Source organism: Parasteatoda tepidariorum, chromosome 4 (assembly GCF_043381705.1).
Source record: "Parasteatoda tepidariorum isolate YZ-2023 chromosome 4, CAS_Ptep_4.0, whole genome shotgun sequence".
Lineage (NCBI taxonomy): Eukaryota > Metazoa > Arthropoda > Arachnida > Araneae > Theridiidae > Parasteatoda > Parasteatoda tepidariorum.
This window is the reverse complement of record NC_092207.1, coordinates 4228013-4248217: the sequence shown is the minus strand read 5'-3', so window position 1 is coordinate 4248217 and position 20205 is coordinate 4228013. Positions and strand designations below refer to the sequence as shown.

At 30.5% G+C, this 20205-nt stretch overlaps 1 protein-coding gene across 1 annotated transcript in view; it reads left to right on the top strand.

Moving 5' to 3' along the window:
* LOC107448350 (uncharacterized) overlaps positions 1-4433 on the top strand; it is a 15203-nt gene extending 10770 nt beyond the window's left edge. The window contains exon 4 of the mRNA XM_071179356.1: positions 1183-4433. Coding sequence (XP_071035457.1) covers positions 1183-1331 — 149 coding nt within the window. The 3' untranslated portion in view covers positions 1332-4433. The remainder of the gene's footprint in view (positions 1-1182) is intronic.
* Positions 4434-20205: the final 15772 nt, after the last annotated feature.

Sequence of the window (20205 nt, the reverse complement as noted above, 5' to 3'; positions counted from 1 at the left end):
ACATGGTGTCGTTGTTAGTATACAGAGAGGAAATTGTGTCACATTTTTATCTCATCATGTAACTTTTTTAACTCTCTAAGTAAAAGGTTTGAATAACTATATGCGCTAACTAGGATACTAATCATCAATTGGTTCAAGTAATTAATGATTTTTATTCAAAAATAACTAATAATAATGAATTCGAATGTATAAATTTACTAAAAATTTGAATTAATTATTACTTAAGTTACCGAATTGCTTTTTTATTATTTTTTTATGTTTCCAATGGAGTAGGAAAAGAATAAAATCTTAAAAAATAACAAGGAACATGATTTATAAAATTTCCTAAGCAGATGTTTAGCACTCGAAAATATTTTAAAAATATACAATACAAAAAACAGCATGCAGCTGGCGTAAGTAATTAATAATTTTATAGCTTTTAATTAAAATAACTAATAATGATGAATTTGAATATATAAAGTTACTAAAAATTTTAATTAATTACTATAAAGTTATCGAATTGCGCTTTAATTTTTTTTATATTTCCAATGGCGTAGGAAAAGATCAAACTTCTTACGAAATAACAAGTGGAATGAATAATAAAGTTTGATCAGCAGTTGTCTAGCACCCCAATATATTTCAAAAATCTACGGTCAGGAAAGGAAGAAAAAAAAACTGCATGAATACTATTAATAAATAAACGATATTGTGATAAAAGAGAAAAACATAAAATCTTTGGAAATATTGTGATAAATAGTGGAGAAAAAACATTGTACGTTTTGGTCAGTCAGGCGCAAGAAAATTCAAATAAAAATAAATAAAAATAAATAAAATAAAAATAAATAAATGTTTAAAAATAAATAAAATAAAAATAAATAAATAAAAGTTGGTGGAGGTCTACATTTTTTGGCTGTTTTTCGCTACCCGAAAAGTAGCAAAAACATTTATTGTTATAGGAACCAATCAAAGCTTTATTCATTATTCAGAAAGACTTTGAATAATTATTCATCATTCTTTAGTCATTATTCTGAATGACAAATGTCCATCTCTGCTTACATCCACAATTTATGTTTCATAGTGCTACACGTACGAAACACTCTATATGTGTGTGTATAATAAATATTATACGCAGACTAAAATTATAATGCTATCTCGGATTCTGACATTTTATCAATCTTTGACAATTAACAATTTTCTTTCCAGGTTTTTTCAGAGATACAATTGGATCATATGACTATATATTTTATATAAACGGACTGATTGGAGGGTGTGTTGGTCTGCTATGGATACTTGAGCCTCTTTTTCTTCGATGCACGCATGGACCTGAAGATAAGAAGAGGCCCGAAACATGACGTCTTCAGTGATTAATGCGCTCATGTATGCATTTTTGTAAATAGTTGAGTGGAAGAAAGATCAGGATCAAGGACTTATTGTGAGATACTGACAAGACATGATTTTTTTACTTTGATAACGTTTTTTATTTTCTTGGTATGGCAACAGTATTTTTTTTTAATGGCAGGCACTGAGCGTTCTTCGCTATGGAAGGTGTCGGAAGTGTTGCTCATTTTACGTTGCCTTGTGAGCACCAAGTCACGGAGGCGAGCAACATTACCCACGCCACACTGTCACAGATGCCTGTTCTTAAGGCTTGTTTACACGGTCCAAGTTTTTGAATCCGAAAACTTGAAGAAATTTCTCTCTCCTGGAAATTGGATGATTCGTCGGCACTATTCAAGTTCTTGAATGTCTCTCATTGGTCGGATGAAAAACCTGCTCAAGCGCATTGTTCATATTCAACATTGCAAAATCATACTTACATGAATTCAAAATTACTAAATAAATTAAAATAAAATCATAATAACACAAATAGACCATAAAAGATTAATTTATTTTGATTAAAATATATGAAAACGGACTACAAAATGACATTATCTGATACCTGCTTGTTGACGTCAGAAAGCTTGAAAAGCTGATTGTTGGTTAAGAAAGGAAAAACTTGGACGACGAAACTATCATCCAAGGACTTAGACCAAGAACTTGGATGATCGTTTACACGATCAAAGCTACAAACAAAACAAGTTTCCATCAATTTAAATCAGTCCAAAAACTTGGTTCATATTAAGCAGGCCTATAGGGTGGGGGACATTCACACGTCACGCACAACAGAGGGCTACACACAGAGAGAAACATCCATGCCCTGAGCAAGATTCGAACCCGCAGCTATTGGCTTCACAGCCAGGCACGCTAACTGCTCGGCCACCTGGCCGGCATGGCAACAGTATGTTGCCATGCCGGCAAGCAATAGCCACTACGAAAATATCTTTCGTTGAAAGATGACACCTCTTGTTTCTCTCAACAGCGTGACGTGTCACTCGAAAATAAAATTCACGAAAGTAAATATTCACATTTCATTGGTTTAAGCCCTTAGGAGTGTTGAAATTCACCTAACATTGCATTACCAAGACCATCTGCATAAAAATATTTTAATTCTATTAAAATCGCAAACAAATACCTTGAAAGGTCAGTCTCGTTTAAATCTTTAATTAAAGTCTGCATTTAATTAAAGCTTGTAAGCAGTTTACATAAAATAGCAGCATACATTTGTGAAAATTAGGCAGGGGTAAATTGAATGACGAAAAACTATCAAGCAAAATGATTTAGTTCCAAAAACTACTACAGAGTGGCGTATTATTCGCGATCGCAACGCTCAAATAGACCATCTGGGGAGAAGACCAGTTCCATGTCTTGACCCGCCCTATTCCCTCTTAATATTTTACGTAATTAGGTGTCAAAATTATTTTTTCGAAATTTCCACGGCGTTTTCTTTTAGAACTATGTTCAATGTAGTTTTAAGTTCCATATAGTTTCCTAACTTAAATTTTTAAATCTATTTGAATATCAAGAGAGAAACTAACGTACTTCCTTCTCCTACGACTCTCCACACGCTATTGAGGAAAGCATGCGAATTGTTGCCATAGGAAGAGAGTTCTACTCTACGTCACCTGTAGCCCATTTTGATAGCCAATGCAGCTTTATAGATAACATATACAAATTATAATCATTTGTAATGATATGAAATTTAATAAACTTCTGTTTGCAAAATTTGTTCTGTATAATTTCGATCATAGTCTGACACCGGTTGTCAGAAATAGCGAAAGTGCTGTAATCGCTACTTTTTCCGTAGTTTGTGTGCTACTTAAAATGTAGTGTAGTAGGTAGTGCTTTGGTTGTTTGCAGCGATATTCCTAACAACTGATTTTAATGCTAGTTTCCTAAAGAAACTAGGTTCAAACGCAATTAATTTTTCTTATCTGATTCATGCAAATCTAAATGCGATGAGAATGCCTCTTCGGTTGAATTTTAATTATAATTGCTCCAGAGCACTGTGGAACAAAAATCATTTTTTGCGGTCAAAAATAAAAAAAATGAAGTTATAAGAAAAAAAATCTCAATATGGTTTTTTTGTAGTAAAATGTCCAAGGAATATGACGGTGTATTTTGTTCTTTTGGTTTGTATTAATACTATGCATGATTTTTTTGGTTTATAAAAATATTAAAACTATGCATGATTTATACATAAATGTATTTCTAAGATAGATATGAATTTATTATTTCATATAAATACTATTAAAACCAGCAGAGCTATTTCCCTATTTCTGCCCTGCACAATGAAATTGCAACTTTAGGGTGCTCTGTAAAAAAAAGCCTTACGTTGCCGAGGTAAAAAAAAAATTTGTACATTTGTTTGGTATATATACTCAAGAACTAAAAAAAATTAGCTGCGAATATTTGCGAATTTGGCTGATATATCGATTTTTATAGTTCGTGTCATTTTTATAATAGTGATAAAATTAATGAAAAAAATTATAAAAATAAACATGTGATTATTATTTTTGTTATAACATTTTTAAAATTTTTTATATCTTGCATAATAGATTCATTGTTTTTTTTAAATTCGATAATCGAATTTGTAATTAACAATCTTAAATATTTTGATTCAATTTATTTAGTTTAAATTTTTTTTGATAAATATTTGCGATTTTACATCCATTACTTTATTTATTAAAATTATTAACCACAAATTTGTAATCAAAGATCTAAAAAACTTCTAATAAATAATTTTTATTTATTTATTTACAATTTTTTTCAGTAATCATCCGCCATTTTGGATCCGCCATTTTGTTTTTTTGAAATTTTGACTTCATATTTGAAATCAGCGACCCAATAAAACCTATAGATAGATCAATTTTTAGAACATTGAAGTTAATTTTCTAATTTTGGCCGCATTTTCTGATTTTCTCCCACTGCAGAGCAGAAATTTTTTTCATAAGACTTGAGAGCAATTGCTTGTTTCATGGAAATCTTTTAATCGAAATTTGAGCAATCAATTTTCGGGCATTTGGAATTTTTGAAAACATTTGAAAGAAATGATTAGATTTTGAAAACATTTGAAGAAGTGAAAAAGATCAAACTTCTTACGAAATAACAAGTGGAATGAATAATAAAGTTTGATCAGCAGTTGTCTAGCACTTTGAATTCAAGAGTGCCAAAGGAAGAATTGCATAAATNATTAGTCCACTGCGGGACGATTATGTTAGAGAGTAAAAAAAAATGGGAATAAAAAGAGCTGCATCACTTCAAAATTTTAAGTTCCTCTTAATTCCTTGAAATTTTCCGATTTTATTTACATTTTACATCTGCATTTGATAAGGTTAATCAGCTTTAATATTACTGCTAGTTCTCTAATTTTTTTCGTGTATTATTGCAATTTAAAAAAAGCTGTCGATTTATATTCAAAAATATCTGACGATTTCATCAAATAAATTATGAATGTTTAAAAATGCTTTGCCCTATTTATCTAATACTTCTACAACAAACTCTCTGAGTAAATGTATTTCATGAACTAAATTATTTCAACACAAGCTGCTGAAATTAAACGAAAATATTAAAGAATTTATTATTTCAAAAGCATTATAGAGAGTAAAAAAAAATACAAGGTCAATAAACGAAGAAGGAATGAAACTACAATGTTGCTAAGACTTCGTCTACTACATTAAAAAAACAAATGATGTATTAAAAAATGAATAATTCTACATAATCATTACTTAATGGTTGTGTTCTTTTTTGCTTACGTCTACTTGAAAGATAGTTTTAAAAGTATAAATTTGGATTTTAGAATGTATGAAACGGAGTTATCAGGATTAATATTATGTTCAAACTTTAAAAAATCATTTATATTGCATGTAAAACAATAAATTCCAAAAAGTGATAATTTAACCAATGAAATATATAAGGTCATACGTTATTATTTATTTGTTCAATCAAATACAGCACAGTAAACCACAATATTTTACGCTTAACGCACGATACGCAATGAACGCTTCAAGCACATTATAAACTGGTACTACATTTTTTTACCTCGCTTCTTGGCCCCACACTAACCTTTACTATTTCCCACACTCATGTAAACAAAGCAGCTATCAGACGGCAGCACAAATCATAGGTGGAAAAAAAAGCTTCAAACCGACATTTAAAAATGAATGGAGTCGATGGAAAGTATACTTCACCGCAGCCTTAGAAGGGATTAAATAATATTAATGGTTTGTTTAAATAATATTAATGGTTTGTTTAAATAATATTAATGGTATGGGACAGCTATTTCAGTTAATTAAAAGTAAAATTGTTTTATGAAATTTGGTGTATTGAAATGATCTTCACATAATGGTAAAATTGATGCAGTTTAATTTTTAATCGTTTAGTTGAGAGAGAAGAAAGAAATGCTTGCATTTATGGAAAAATAAAAATGAGAAGCGTATATTATTTTTCGCAATAAAATTGAGAATTTCCATAATAAAAAATAAGCAATATTCGACTAAGTCTTGGTCAACTAAAGTAAGAATTCAGTAAAATAAAGTAGTCAACTAAAACGAGATCATTAAGTAACCTATATTCTACTTGTTTTCGAAAATTAATAACTAAAGTAAAACATAGTTTTATTAATATTATGTTACTGTGTATAACAGAAATTATTAGTGGTTGTTGACAATCACATAGTCGCTTTGGTAAATGTCCGAATTATATACTAGGTCTAGTTAAGTGTCACTGCCCGGTATGCCCTACATAAATGTTTTTTTAAGGATAAGTTCCACTGCCTAGTAGGCATTTAACCGGTACTCCAAACACTGATCCTAATCTATCCTCAGCCGATTTTAAAATATTGAATAAATGTAACAATATCAACGAATAAATTAATATCAAATCGGATATAACAAATATTTCGGATGCGATTGTTGACATTCACTGGTGAAAGTCGACATTCCTTTAATTTCGGATATCCACGGTGACAGTTATGCGAAACCAGCTAGATATTAAAAAAACAAATATCTTAGAAGTGAAATTGCAATTTTTTTTTCGTAAATAATTCATTTTGCTGTAACAACTTCTGATAGTTTTAAGTACTCTTAGTAATAAAGTGTAGTTTTATTTTTTGCATTGTTGCAATGTACTATTATTGTTCAATGAAATTCTCAAATTGTAAAAATATATTATTTTACTATTTAATAATAAAATATATTATGTTAGAAAAAGTTGTTTTGATATTGAAATAAATTTCACACATGCACACTGTGTGTCAAACTAAAACCACACATCTTGAATTACTTAAAACTTAATAGTCGGATCTTACTGACCTGAAACATTTGCACACTTCAGGTCTCAATATATTGGACAACACTTGGTACAGTTTTAGCTTTTTAAAATAATATTTTAAAATCTTTTTTTCTGTTTGCATATGTAAAAATACAAATGGATTTACCCTCGTTGATCGGCGTTTTTAATTTCAATAGAAAGCAAGTAACATAAAAAACAATTTTTAAAGTCGCTTCCTACTTTCAACAAAGAAATTTTTTATTAAATAATTAAAATTTTTTCTCTCATATAAAGCTAAAATTAATAAAATTTAATTAATGAATTAATATTTGAAAAAAACTGTATTCCACTACAAGCTTAAAAAAATGTATTTGAATGGACGACTAAAAAGTTTTTTATAACGATTGAAAATTTGAACAAGATATAGGGAGAGGATGAACTAATAGTAGGTTCAGGTAACCTTATCTTACGTCTGAATCTAGTGGATTTTGTTTTATGACCAACAGGTAAGGAAATACACTATAGAAATTTCCTAAACTATACCAAAATTACTAAAAACTAAAATTTATTATTTTCATGCTATAATTAAAATTATATAAAAAAAAATTTATTTATTTATTTTTTGATTTTATCGTATTTGTGAGTTAAAATTCTTATAATTTACATATTTTTTAAGTAAAAATTGCATATTCTATCATTATTTAAAGCTTGGGCCTCAGGAGATTTTGTTATCTATAGCACATTTTGATATATCCATGGAACTAATGGTGCAAATCAAAATACATTTAAACCCATTCACGCAAAATATTATTTCAATATAATTTAACTCAAAAATTTTAACTTATTTTAATTTATTAATTTTTAATTTATACATGATAATTTGTTCTAAATTGAAAAGTTTAAAATTTTTACATTCTTTTAATATCTAGTCTCGAATGAAATTTTTTAAAAAAAAAAATTGATTGAATAGTGCCTGAGATATAAAAAGTCAGAATAGTCTTCAATTTTAGTTTTTACTTCAGAAATGTTATTAAAATTGCCTCTTTCAAAGTATAAATTTTAGTATTGAAACTTATAATATTTAAGATGGGGCAGACGAGTCACCTGATTTTTTTTTTTTTAAATGACAGGAATAGTCCAACTTTGAGAAATATATTAAAATGTAACCGTTGTTTAAAAAATATACATGCTTTTTTTCACTAAATTTTATATACCCATATTAGTTATAGTTTTATTTACGTCGTATTAGAGCTGCACAATGGGCTATTGGCGACGGTCTGGGAAACATCCCTGAGGATGATCCGCAGACATGCCATCACAATTTTGATCCTCTGCAGAGGGGATGGCATCCCTGCTTCGGTAGCCCGACGACCTGCACGCGAAGTCAAGCACTTTACGGTAGAACAGTTTAACGAGGACCCATACCGCACACTCTTGGTCCCTTCGTAGACTGACCCAAGTGGTCACCCACCCGCATACTGACCGCAGCCAGTGATGCTTGACTTTGATGTTCTACTGGGAATCAGTCCTCTGCGGGACTATACCCAGTTTAGAATAAAGCTATACAACATAAATAAAACAAAACAGAAGAAATTTATATGAGATTTTAATTTTTTAAATTGCTACACAGAACCTAATTTTGCTATATTTACACAAACATGTGTAAAATAGTTTTATTATATTCGCAGAAATTTACTAACAGACTTGTAAATGTTAAAATAAAGATTAATTTTAAAACAAAATTGTGAAGAAAAAAAATAATAAATGAAAGAGCACGTTGCAATAAAAGTAAGTTGATTTCCAAAAGCCAGTTCCTTTCAACGCTAAGTTCACTGAATAGTTATTAAAAAACGTAGTTTATGTTAGTAGTAATGCTATTTATTTTAGCAAAGGCTTATCTTCAACCATAAAACTATATTGTAATCTATTTGTAACGTAACATCGTACTCCGATTGTGTTACCAAGTATGTATAGTGAAGTAAACAATGCACAAAAAATAATTAACTTCATTCAATAAACGAATTTTTCTGTTCTACAATCAAATAATTCTCCATTTAAATAAATAATTCACAAAAAAATAAACACACGTTCTCTAATCCGTTGAAAAATAATGCGCAATAAATAAAAGTATCAATTTATTGAATTTATGATATGTGCTTTCAATTATATTATGGTGATTGACTGTACAAATAAAAGGGCTATGGAAATAGTGCTATATATGTTTCGCTAAATAATCTGATCACTATCTGGAATAGACGCAGCTGAAGACATTTAGTAAAGTGTTTAATATGTGAAAAAGCTCTCCTCTAATAAATACCAGATGTTTTTTTAAAAACACCTCAGAAAAGATTCTCTAACATTTAAGGTCAGTATGAATTTTTTAACTTTAATTGTTAAAAATTTAGATTAAACTAGTGTCAACATCTTATTTTATCGAAAATATTGCTTTATATATTTGAAAAGCTGATCTAGAAAAAATGAAAAGCCTCATATTATTTTAAAAAGTAATTTTTTGTTGTTGTAAATTTAGTTACCTAATTATACTAACTCGCTTAAATAATTCACGCAATTAGATATTTTTTATAATCTATCAGTCATCATGGTAATTTATATGTACATTTAGAATCCAAGTTAAGAGTAAACTAGATAAAAAAAATCATGGCAAACTAATGTTTCAGTGAATAAATATTCTGTCAAAATCTAATGTATTTTTAACAGAATTCGATTATAGTAAAGAAGGGATTAAAACAAAGTAAATAAGAAACTCAATTTACCCTATATCTCAGTTAACTTAAAACGACGTTTGTGTTCCGTTAAGAATTATTCTTTAGTTTCATGTGGCGGATAAACAGGGTTTGAATTATCTCATCAATTATTCATTTTGATCGACATTGATAATGATCTGACAGAGTTTGATGATCAATTTTTTCCCCCTTTAATTGGTTATTTTTTATTTGAATGTGATTATTGTTGAATATAATCCTGAACTAAGATTCCAAAAATATATTTTAAGATTGCTGTTCTTTTCAGAACACGTCTGTCTGAACACGTTTCAGAACATTTCTAATACAAATAAGAAAGCAGTTAATAAAACCTTGAGCATTATTTTCTTGAAACAAATTTATTCGACAAAGTACATTTGTTTGCTCCCAGAGTCACAGCTTTTAGTTCAAAATCTTTCCGCAAGGGAAGCTGTAAATTTTATCCACAGTTTTATTTATTTATTTATTTTTTATGTATGAATAATTTATCACGTCATACGAAATGTGATCGTGGTTGACGTTGGAGAATTCTAAAAATTTTTTTACTGGTTTTTTCTAAAATTATTTTACTGGTTTTTCATTCATTGAACGATTTTCAAGACCGAAGAGATTTTCAGTTTTTTTCTCCTCCGATTTACAGCGTCACCTGTTGAAAACTTTTTGAACTAAAAACAAGAACTCCTGGAGGAACTTCATGCTTTTTCACATGAATTTGCTGTAATATTTATTTTTTTAACTGTTTTCTTATTAAGAATTTTTCAAAACCGTCAGTTTAATTAGTCTATTTACGTATATAGTCGATAAAGCGATTCACAACAACCTAGTACAAGTTATAAAAATACTAGCTCAGTGACGTCATAAAAAAGAAGAAAAAAAATGGAGAAATATATAGGGTTGACATGCGCTTAAAATTTTGCTTTTTTCATAAAATTATTTAAAATTTTGAAACCCTGACACGAAAACCCTAAAAAAACTTTTTAACAATACAACTTGGTGAGATAAATAATTCAGCAGTTTCAAAAAATATTATTTTACTATATATTATTATATATATACTATTATATATAATATTATATTTACTATATACTATTATATATTATTATATATTACAAAAAATATTATTTAAAATATTATTAATATTATTAAAAAATATTAATTTAATAAAGATGTAAATCTTTGAGTTTAAAAAGCTCGGTGTAAAAATTTTAAATAAATTAAATAAATTCAAGATAAAGTTCTAACAGGCCCAGGAGAGTCACATTTAGAACTTTTAAAAAATTTTAGGTAATTATTAATGAAAAAAATTTTGCATGTATGGAAATACATGCGAAAAATTAATTATGCCTGAAACTTTTTATCTGAAGCTAATCTTGTGATATTTTGTTTGGACATGATTTTGTTTGTAGAATCACCCATTTATACTTTCAGAAATAATATTTAACGATAAATAAGGTTATTCATTTCTAACAATTACATTATTTTCCCTAGTATTAAATGAAAAATGCATTTTTTAAAAATTTGGAAAGTATAAAATAAATGAATTACCAAAAAAAAAAAAAAAGTGGTTGAAAGTTTTAAACTCTTAATGTTTACTTTACTTTTTATGCATGTCTGGAACAATTGAATCAAATGTAATAATTTTCCAGATAAAAGAGTTTGCCTAAATGTAGACACATGCAAAAATATTATTTTTAATAAGTTATTTTTCATTTTTTCTATGTTATAACATAGAAAAACTTTAAATGGCATGTTCTGAATCAAATATTTTACGTCTGACAAAATCCAGACTAAAAATATCAGTAAAATTATCCCTTAACAATAAATAAAAAAAAATTCAAAAATGTATTTTTATAATTTTAAATCGCTGCACTTCTACCGATTTTATTCGAATTTTGTACTTTGAAATTTTAAAAAAAACCTTTGTTGAAATGAGACATTTTTAAAACTATACAAAGGAAACTTGCTTCACCATTTTAAGTATTTTTTTCTCGAAATTTATCTCTGAATTAACATGCGACCATAACAAATTTCAAATCTGAGACTATTTACGCGAAAATTGTTTCTAAAACTATTTACACAAGAAATAATAAGTAAACAAAAAATTATAATAAAAGTGTGGGGATAGTATTTATCATTAATGTCAACCTTCGTCTGCCAAAAGGTACCCCAATATAGAATCGAGTTTACATGTCTTATATGCAAGTGATTTGTAACTGTATTTTCGTAGTGGTAGACACACTACAGTACTCCCCCACCAGAACTATATCTGTGATAGAATTCGATGAACGAATACCACTAGTTGATTTATTGCAGTTTTGTGAGAAGCTGAGAGAGCTGTATTAAGATCACAGTACTTTTTGAGCCGTGGTCGCTCTTCTGTTGCCTTTGGTAGTCGAGTGTATACGTTGTGTGTGATCGAGACTGAGAAGCAACAGCGTGAGGAGGTGGATAATGTCGCAGTCACAAGTATCGAGTCAACTGTTCAATGTGGACCATCCATTGAAGTAGGCGTGTTCAGANACGGTAGCACAGTTTAACGAGGACCAATACCGCACACCCTCGGTCCCTACGCAGACTGATCCAAGTGGTCACCCACCCGCACACTGACCGTAGCCAGTGATGCTTGACTTCGGTGATCTGCTGGGAACCGTGTCTTAACGATCAGTCCACTGCGGGACTTACATGTCTTATATACAAGTGATTTGCAACTGTATTTTCGTAGTGGTAGACACACTACAGTACTCCCCCACCAGAACTATATCTGTGATAGAATTCGATGAACGAATACCACTAGTTGATTTATTGCAGTTTTGTGAGTAGCTGAGAGAGCTGTATTAAGATCACAGTACTTTTTGAGTCGTGGTCGCTCTTCTGTTGCCTTTGGTAGTCGAGTGTATACGTTGTGTGTGGTCGAGACTGAGAAGCAACAGCGTGAGGAGGTGGATAATGTCGCAGTCACAAGTATCGAGTCAACTGTTCAATGTGGACCATCCATTGAAGTAGGCGTGTTCAGATCGAAGTAGGCGTTACTATCAAGGCAGGCGTGTTTACACCACGTCCGAAGTCACCAATGTGCCGATAGTATTTATCGTTAATGTCAACCTATGAAAAGGTAACCCGTGAAAAGGTGCCGTCTATGAAAAGGTACCCCATCATGGAATCGAGTTAACATGTCTCTTATACAAATGATTTGGAATTGTATTTTCGTAGTGGTAGACACACTACAAAAATATAATAAAAGCATAATAAAAAGAATAATAAAAGTAGAATAAACGCTTAGAGTCTGAACCTTAAGAGAACGCCATATCACGGGAGAAATTTTTCGTCGCTAATTCTCGTTCACCTCCATTACTAATTTAAAAGAAGAAAAAAAAAAAGAAACAACAAGTGAGTACTGTTGTTGAAAAAAAATTCAAAATCTCATAATGCAAAGAAATTACAGGAAGAGAAATTCTCCATAGCGCAGTCCGAAGTTATCGTCTCATAAAATTATTTTCATTATGATGTTTTTAAATTTATTTTTAGTATTCCAAACTTGATGACTTACTCTACGTTTGTCTGAACTCACTTTTTCTACACATTTGATTTTAAATTAGTTGTGGAAGTTAATAAGAATTTGCAATGAAAAGTTTCTCCCGTAGCATGGCGTCCTCTTAAGATACCACTTATGATTAAACTACAGTTACCCTTTCCTGATTATTTTGACAATCAAAATTCCAAATTAGTAAAAAAACAAGAAATAAGGCACTCTAATTCACAGAAAAGTGAATTTAGTTCCTGATTTCCTATGATCTGTATTTATGAATCAGCTGAGGTGTGTCACTCGTACTAAATGTAACATAGTATGTCAAAAATTCTATCGTTCGATCAAAAGTATTTTCAGGAGGTATAGGGCTAAGTTAGGAAATTTTGCTGCTCCTCATTGATAGCATTTTTAGCAGTGGCTACTTTTTCAAAATTGAAAATTTTAACCAATTAAAAAAATTGCTGATATTAATAATGTAAGGTATTTCTTTTAAAATCATTTTTCAAAATAAGATAAACATTACGAGGTTCATTTGTGACACGAAGAAAAATTTCAAAGTAATTTTAGAAACATTATAAAATATTCAAAATAATTCTTGATTTTATTTTACTAAAATAAATAATATAATATACGTGATATGCATTTTCGGTGAAAAAATTGCTGATCAGATGACGACTGTCAAACAATTTTTTAATCGCCATTTGTTATATTTAGTCGCCTCATTGGCGGCAGTTAATTTTGCCCTATATTAGGAGGTAGTTTTTTTTCTCTTTGTACATATTTACACTTATATTAATTAATCTTCAACATTTCTGATAGTTGCAGTTCGTAAAACCATGTTTAAAGTAATCGCTGTGATTGCTTTAATCATCACACTGTCTTCCTCAATACCATGTACGCCAAACATATGCCAGTACGTAACATGTGAGGAACCAAACTGTACTGAAACGCAATCTGTAGTGCCCAAAGGAACGATTTGTGGATGTTGCGACATTTGTATGACTATATTGGGTAAGTTCATACCTATCACCAATACTTTATTTTACTCTTGATTAATAGAATGTAGGCAAATAGAATAATCAATTACACTTTAACATATAGTGTTGCTTAGCTCCTTATAGCAATGGATAATACAAGGGAGTTCAATTTTGTCCTAGCAAGGTTAACTGTTAAGAGTCAAGTATTTATATAGGAACCGTAACAGTTGAAAGAATTTGGGCATAGAATTCTATTTTGAATTTTAGTAACAGTAAACCAGATTGTACATTTAAAAAAATGTAATAATTTAAGAACTAAGAGTATTTTCTCGCTCCCCGCTCGCACCGACCTATGTGTTGACTTAAAATATCCTCGGTGGTAGAAGGATCATGGGTTAGAGTTCTCTTGCCGACAGGATAACCGTGGAAGGTTTTCGTGGTTTTCCTCTCCATGAAACATAAATGCGGGTTAGTTCTATCAAGAAGTCCTCCACGAAGGCAAATTTCCCCCAATACTTGATCCAGGAGTTCTCTTGTCTTCTGGATTGTGTTCAAAATTACAAGGCTATATAGTTGAGCGGTAGTAATCGTAAACCCAAATAATTAGGTCGCTTGCTCAACGACGGTTATAAAATAAAATAAATTTGCTTTTTTTTCTTCTGTTCGCCATTTGTATTTTCATTTCCCTCAAAGCTGAAAATTAAGCGTTCCGCAGTGGACTGATAAGATGCGGCTCCCAACAGATAAACAAAGTCAAGCTTCACTGGCTGCAGTCAGTGTGCAGGTGGGCAACCACTTCGATCAGCTTGCAAAGGAATCGAGGGTGTGCGGCATTGATCATTGTTAACCTTGCAAAACGAATTCCGCATCCGGCTTGCACCAACCACAGTGCTGACTTAAAATATCCTCAGTGGTAGACGGATCATGGTTTAGAGTGCATTTGCCGTCAGGCTAGCCGTCGGAGGTTCTGGTGGTTCTCCCCTCCGTGTAACGCAAAAGCGGGTTAGTTACCTCAAAAAGCCCTCCCCGAAGGCAAATTTCCCCCCAATACTTGATCCAGGAGTACCCTTGTCTTCTGGATCGGGTTCAAAATGACAAGGCTACGGAGTTGAACATTGGTAGTCTTTAAACAATAAATTAGGTCGGCTGTTCAACGACGGGTATAAAATAAAATAAACGTGGGGAAACGGCGAGATTCTCTGAAACCATTGCAACGGAGAAGAATAAAGTGTAAAAATCGTGTATCCTTAGGACGCCTATTCCATTTACAAAGAGTTTAAAAAATGTGTTTTTGTACAGTTTATGAAAAAAAAATACACTCTGAATAGTTTTGAATTTAACGATTGGGCATTTTTCGGTTGGGGAAATTTCAGTGGTGATAGAAGTTTATCACAAAAGTGAGACAGTTTCATTTTAGATGCCACAAAATTAGAATTATTTTATCCCGTCTATTTGCAAAACGACATTTTAAACTTTAATGAACATTATTTAGAACATAACTAACTTTTAAGAGCTTTATTTGAGCCGTGGTGGCTCAAGGAGTAGAGCTCTCGCCTCCCAATGAGGTGCCCCGATCTCGATTTTTAGAGATAGCTGGTCGAAATGACGGCTCCCACTGACCATAATACTAACGTAAAATATCCTCAGTGGTAGAAGGGTCATGGGTTAGAGCCCCCTTTTTGCCAGGCTAACCGTGGGAGGTTCTCGTGGTTTTCTTCTCCATGAAACACTGATGATTGTTTGTTTCATCAAAAAAGTCCTCCACCAAGGCGAAATTTCTCTCAATACTTAATTCAAAAGTTTCCTTGTCTTCTGAATTGGGTTCAAAATGATAAGGCTACTTAGTTGAACATTGGTAGTCGTAAACTCAAAATTGGGTCGGTTATAAAATAAATTAACTTTATTTAATTAACTTTAATATTTTTACTTTACATACTTAATTTTTCTCCTTCTTAATTTTGCATTTGTTAAGTTGCTTATGACCGAGGAGATAAATGGGAAAAAGCTGCTTGCACCCTTTTAGAAAATTTACCTGAATTGTCACCAGACATTGAAATTTGATCACTCTAGCGAGTCGGAGAGTGGTGAGAATTTCAATAACTGAGACCTATTCAAATTTGAATAGTTATCAGGAATACAGCTCTCTCTAGTAGAGATTTAAGTTCTTTGTCAAAAAGTGGTCGAAATTGATTGCGAGATTTCACATATACTAAAGCTAGTTAAAAATACTCCAATTAAACATCTGGAAATAAAGTGAACAACGAAAACAATGATTTAATAATTTTTTAATTAAGCAGACTTAACTTATTTTTACTAAAAAATGAATTCTAAAAACTTATATGTTTAAATTTTTTACTATAAAAAATTTTATAGTTCAATTATGAAGAAAAACTTTTATATTAAAATTATATTTTTTAATTTTATTATTTTTTATAATTAGAATTTTTATGAAAATCAAGTAGACTTTGAGCCTTTTTATGTAGAATAGCTTAACGCGTATAGTTTATCGGCATAGTTTAAATTTTTATTTTATCTATTTATTTTCTTGAAATAGATACATTGAGCGATTATATAGTGAAAATTTTCTGTAACTTTAATAACGTGTTAACTGAAAACACATTTTAGTTTAAGTTGAACTGTAGTATCATGCAATCCGGTTCAAGAAACATGGAAACATAGTTCAAGTTGAACTATAGTATCCAGCAATCCGGTTCAAGAAGCACGGTAACGTAAAGTTGAACTATGATATCATGTATATATCCGGTTTAAGAAGCACTGTAACGTAGTTCAAGTCGAACCCCATATATCATACAACCCAGTTCAAGAAGCACGGTAACGTAGCTCGAACGCAGTACTATAGCATGGTAACGTAGTACTATAGTATCATGTAATCTGGTTCAAGAAGCACGATAACATAGTTCAAGTCGAACATAGTATCATGTAATCCGGTTCAAGAAGCACGATGATCTAGTTAAAGTTGAACTATACTATCATGTATATATCCTATTCAAGAAGCAAGATATCATAGTTTAAGTTGAACTATAGTATCATGTAATCTGGTTCAAGAAGCACGGTAATGTAATTTAAGTTGAACTGTAGTATCCTGCAATCCGGCATAAGAAGCAAGGTAACATAGTTCAAGTTGAATGATAGTATCATGCAATCCGATTCAAGAAACACGGAAACACAGTTTAAATTGGTATCGTATTAAGATTTCAGCACAATAACTATGGTTCAACGACAATATTAACATTTCTATCAATGTAGATTAAAACGTAATCTTATATATATTTCCTTTCAGAGGAGGGAGATGATTGCGATCCTTTGGTGCCCCTTATGGATCAAGAAATGTGTGGCAAGAAATTAGAATGTAGTGGGATCGATAAAAAATGTCGCCGAATCAAAGATTTATAATTGAAGATATTTCTGTACAGAAATAACTTGAAAAAGAAAAAGATTCTTAAAAACAAATGACTCTTTTTCTTTGTGTGAATTATATTGTTAAAAGACGATGAATTTACTTTTTCCTTGTTAACTAGTTTTAATTATTACTAAGTCAATTCAGTACTTATTTTCTTCACATGGTTAAAGCAGATTTAAGAATTTTTTTTAAGACATCCAAAAATGCAAGCATGTGGATTTAACAATTTTAGAGCTGGTTATTTAAGATTTATTCGAAAACTTATCCCTGTGAATTTAAGATCTAATAAGAGTCGTAATTTTAAATTTATTAAGGATGGCCATAGATATTAATTCAAATGAATAAACGACGTAGACAGATGGTTTTTCAAATTACCCCGAAGTAGAAAGTGTCAAAATTAGTCAAATAGGTGTCGTCGTAGATTATGAAGTGTTAAACTAATTTTTAAAAAATGACATTGCACTAATGGAGGTTTACGATAGCTTAAAATATTCAAGGATTATAAGAATAAAAGTGTGGAAACATATAATAAAAGTCTAGCCTAAAATTATGATTGGGTTTCCTTAAAATATTTTATGCTGAAGGGTATACGACCTTTAAAAATCGAGTGATAATTGCTAAAATACATAACTCAGAAAGTTAAAAAGCCCGACTAGCATGCACGATGGTTGACAGGACTTAAACAGCACTCTTCTAATATTGTCGTGGCCCCCAAGTTCACCAGATCACATACCATATGGACATAACTTAATTGCAGGATGACCAAAGAAGCATTTACCGAACTTTAGTGTACTCTTTGTAAATAGAATGGACGAACCAAGGTAACGTGATTTTCGCATTTTTCTTCCCTCCGTTACCTTGATTTCGGATAATCTTGCTCCCCCCCCCCAAATTTAAATTTAACCTCGTACTGAAACGTACTGTGGTGAGAAAAAAATTTTACGCTTTGTAAAAATTTTTACGAATTTTATACGTTGTCTGTTTGTAAATAAACAGTCTTTTGAAACTCGATGGATTATTTAGGTTAAATCTGTATTATATATGAATACACGTGTGAAGATAAATTTTCCAATAACTTGACATATTCAATTGATTTGTATCTCTATTGATTATTGTTTGATTACTTTTTATGTAGAATACCAAAAATTATTTAATGAAAAAGAGTTTTTTAAAGCCGTTATAGATTGAAACAAATTTTATTCATTAAAAATCTTTAAAAATAACTCAAAAATTCAGTCCGTACAACTAACTAACTTACCAGGTTTATCAGCAAGATGTCATTATGAAATCCTAACTTAGATGATTTTCTAATTTCAAATAACGCTACGGTTGTCAACAAGAATTTCAATTTTTCTTTTCATTGAAAAACAAAAGAACTACTTGACAAACATATTAAACAAATTACAAAATACATTACAAAAATAACATCAAAATCTTTAACCTGTTTAATAAAAATGAAAGTATTCTATAGTTGGAAAAAAGAAAAATAATAAACTTTTTTCGACATAAAGTACTAAAAAATAATAGTTACTATGACAAAACAATTTTTATAGGAATCACAACCCAAATGAAGCTCTGACAAAAATACTATTATTCAATCTTTTTAAATATGAATATAATTTTATTTTATAAATTCTTATACGTTATTACCGGAGAAGGATCATATCAGTTATTTCGCTATTTTAATTCTTTCTCCTTGGCACAGATTACAGTTCGAGATACGAGTTAAATAATTCTGGCACTAGCAAGTAAAACATTACTTTAGCAATTATAATCTTAGATTGATTTAAATTCTTTTTAGCATTAATAAAAAATAGCATCAGCCTTGGTTTTCTCTTTCTTCATGTTTAATTTAGAAAAGATGAAAGTTAAAAAAAAAAAAGTAGGAAAAAGAAGAAGAAAAAAACTGATCATGAATCGACCACTCAGTAGTATATTATAGTCGGGGCCTCCCTGGCCGAGCGGTATCGCCGGTCCAAACGCTCTGTTAAGCGTGGAGGTAGCGGGTTCGAATCCCGCCGTAACCCTGGATATATTCTTTGTGATGTCTTTCTCTGAATTGTTCTATCTGTATTTTCTACTTGACAATGACTTATAAGCCTATATTGAGCACACAAGTCAGCAAATGTATGTAATTTCAATAAATCAAATCAATATATTATAGTACCAATAATATGTATAAAATGTATTTGATGATAAAGAGAACTTGGTGCATTATTTGAAAACAAGAAAATTATATTGAATTTGACAGGCTTTTCATTATACATAACAGCATATGAGCGATACCACGGTTTTGTTTTGCACGTGATTCAAACAATTGGGTATACTATAGCCTACGTCACAGATCTACTAAATTCCTACTAAATTTAACTAATAAACAGCATTTTCTGCGAACCTGATTTCTAGCAACAAGTAAAAGCATCAAACGAAGTGTCTTGTTATAAGTCGCTACTCGCCAGGTTGAAATTGTATTAGTCTAGTTCCTTTGGAAATAATTTATATTGTTGTTTTACCGAAGTTTATGAATTTAGTAAGCATATTTAAAACTCAGTTTATTAATTAAACTAAAAGGTAAATGTTATTCCTAGTAAGTGGAAGTAGTTGTGCTTTTTTCATATTATACCCAATTAATATATTTGTCGCAAAAAAAAAGTTTTTGCAAATATATATCTATGCCTCATATATTTTTGTGGCAAATGTAAATACATAAACTTAGTTTTATTCATATTCATAACATGCAAAATAAAAATCATGCGTTCTGATTGTCTCCTGACATGTTATCGCATATATGTTGTATTTCCTCTTAGTTTTGTTAAAAACAGAATAATATAAATCTTACATAAAAATTATGGATACCACCAGGAACACTCTTGAAAATTACTTTTTGACATT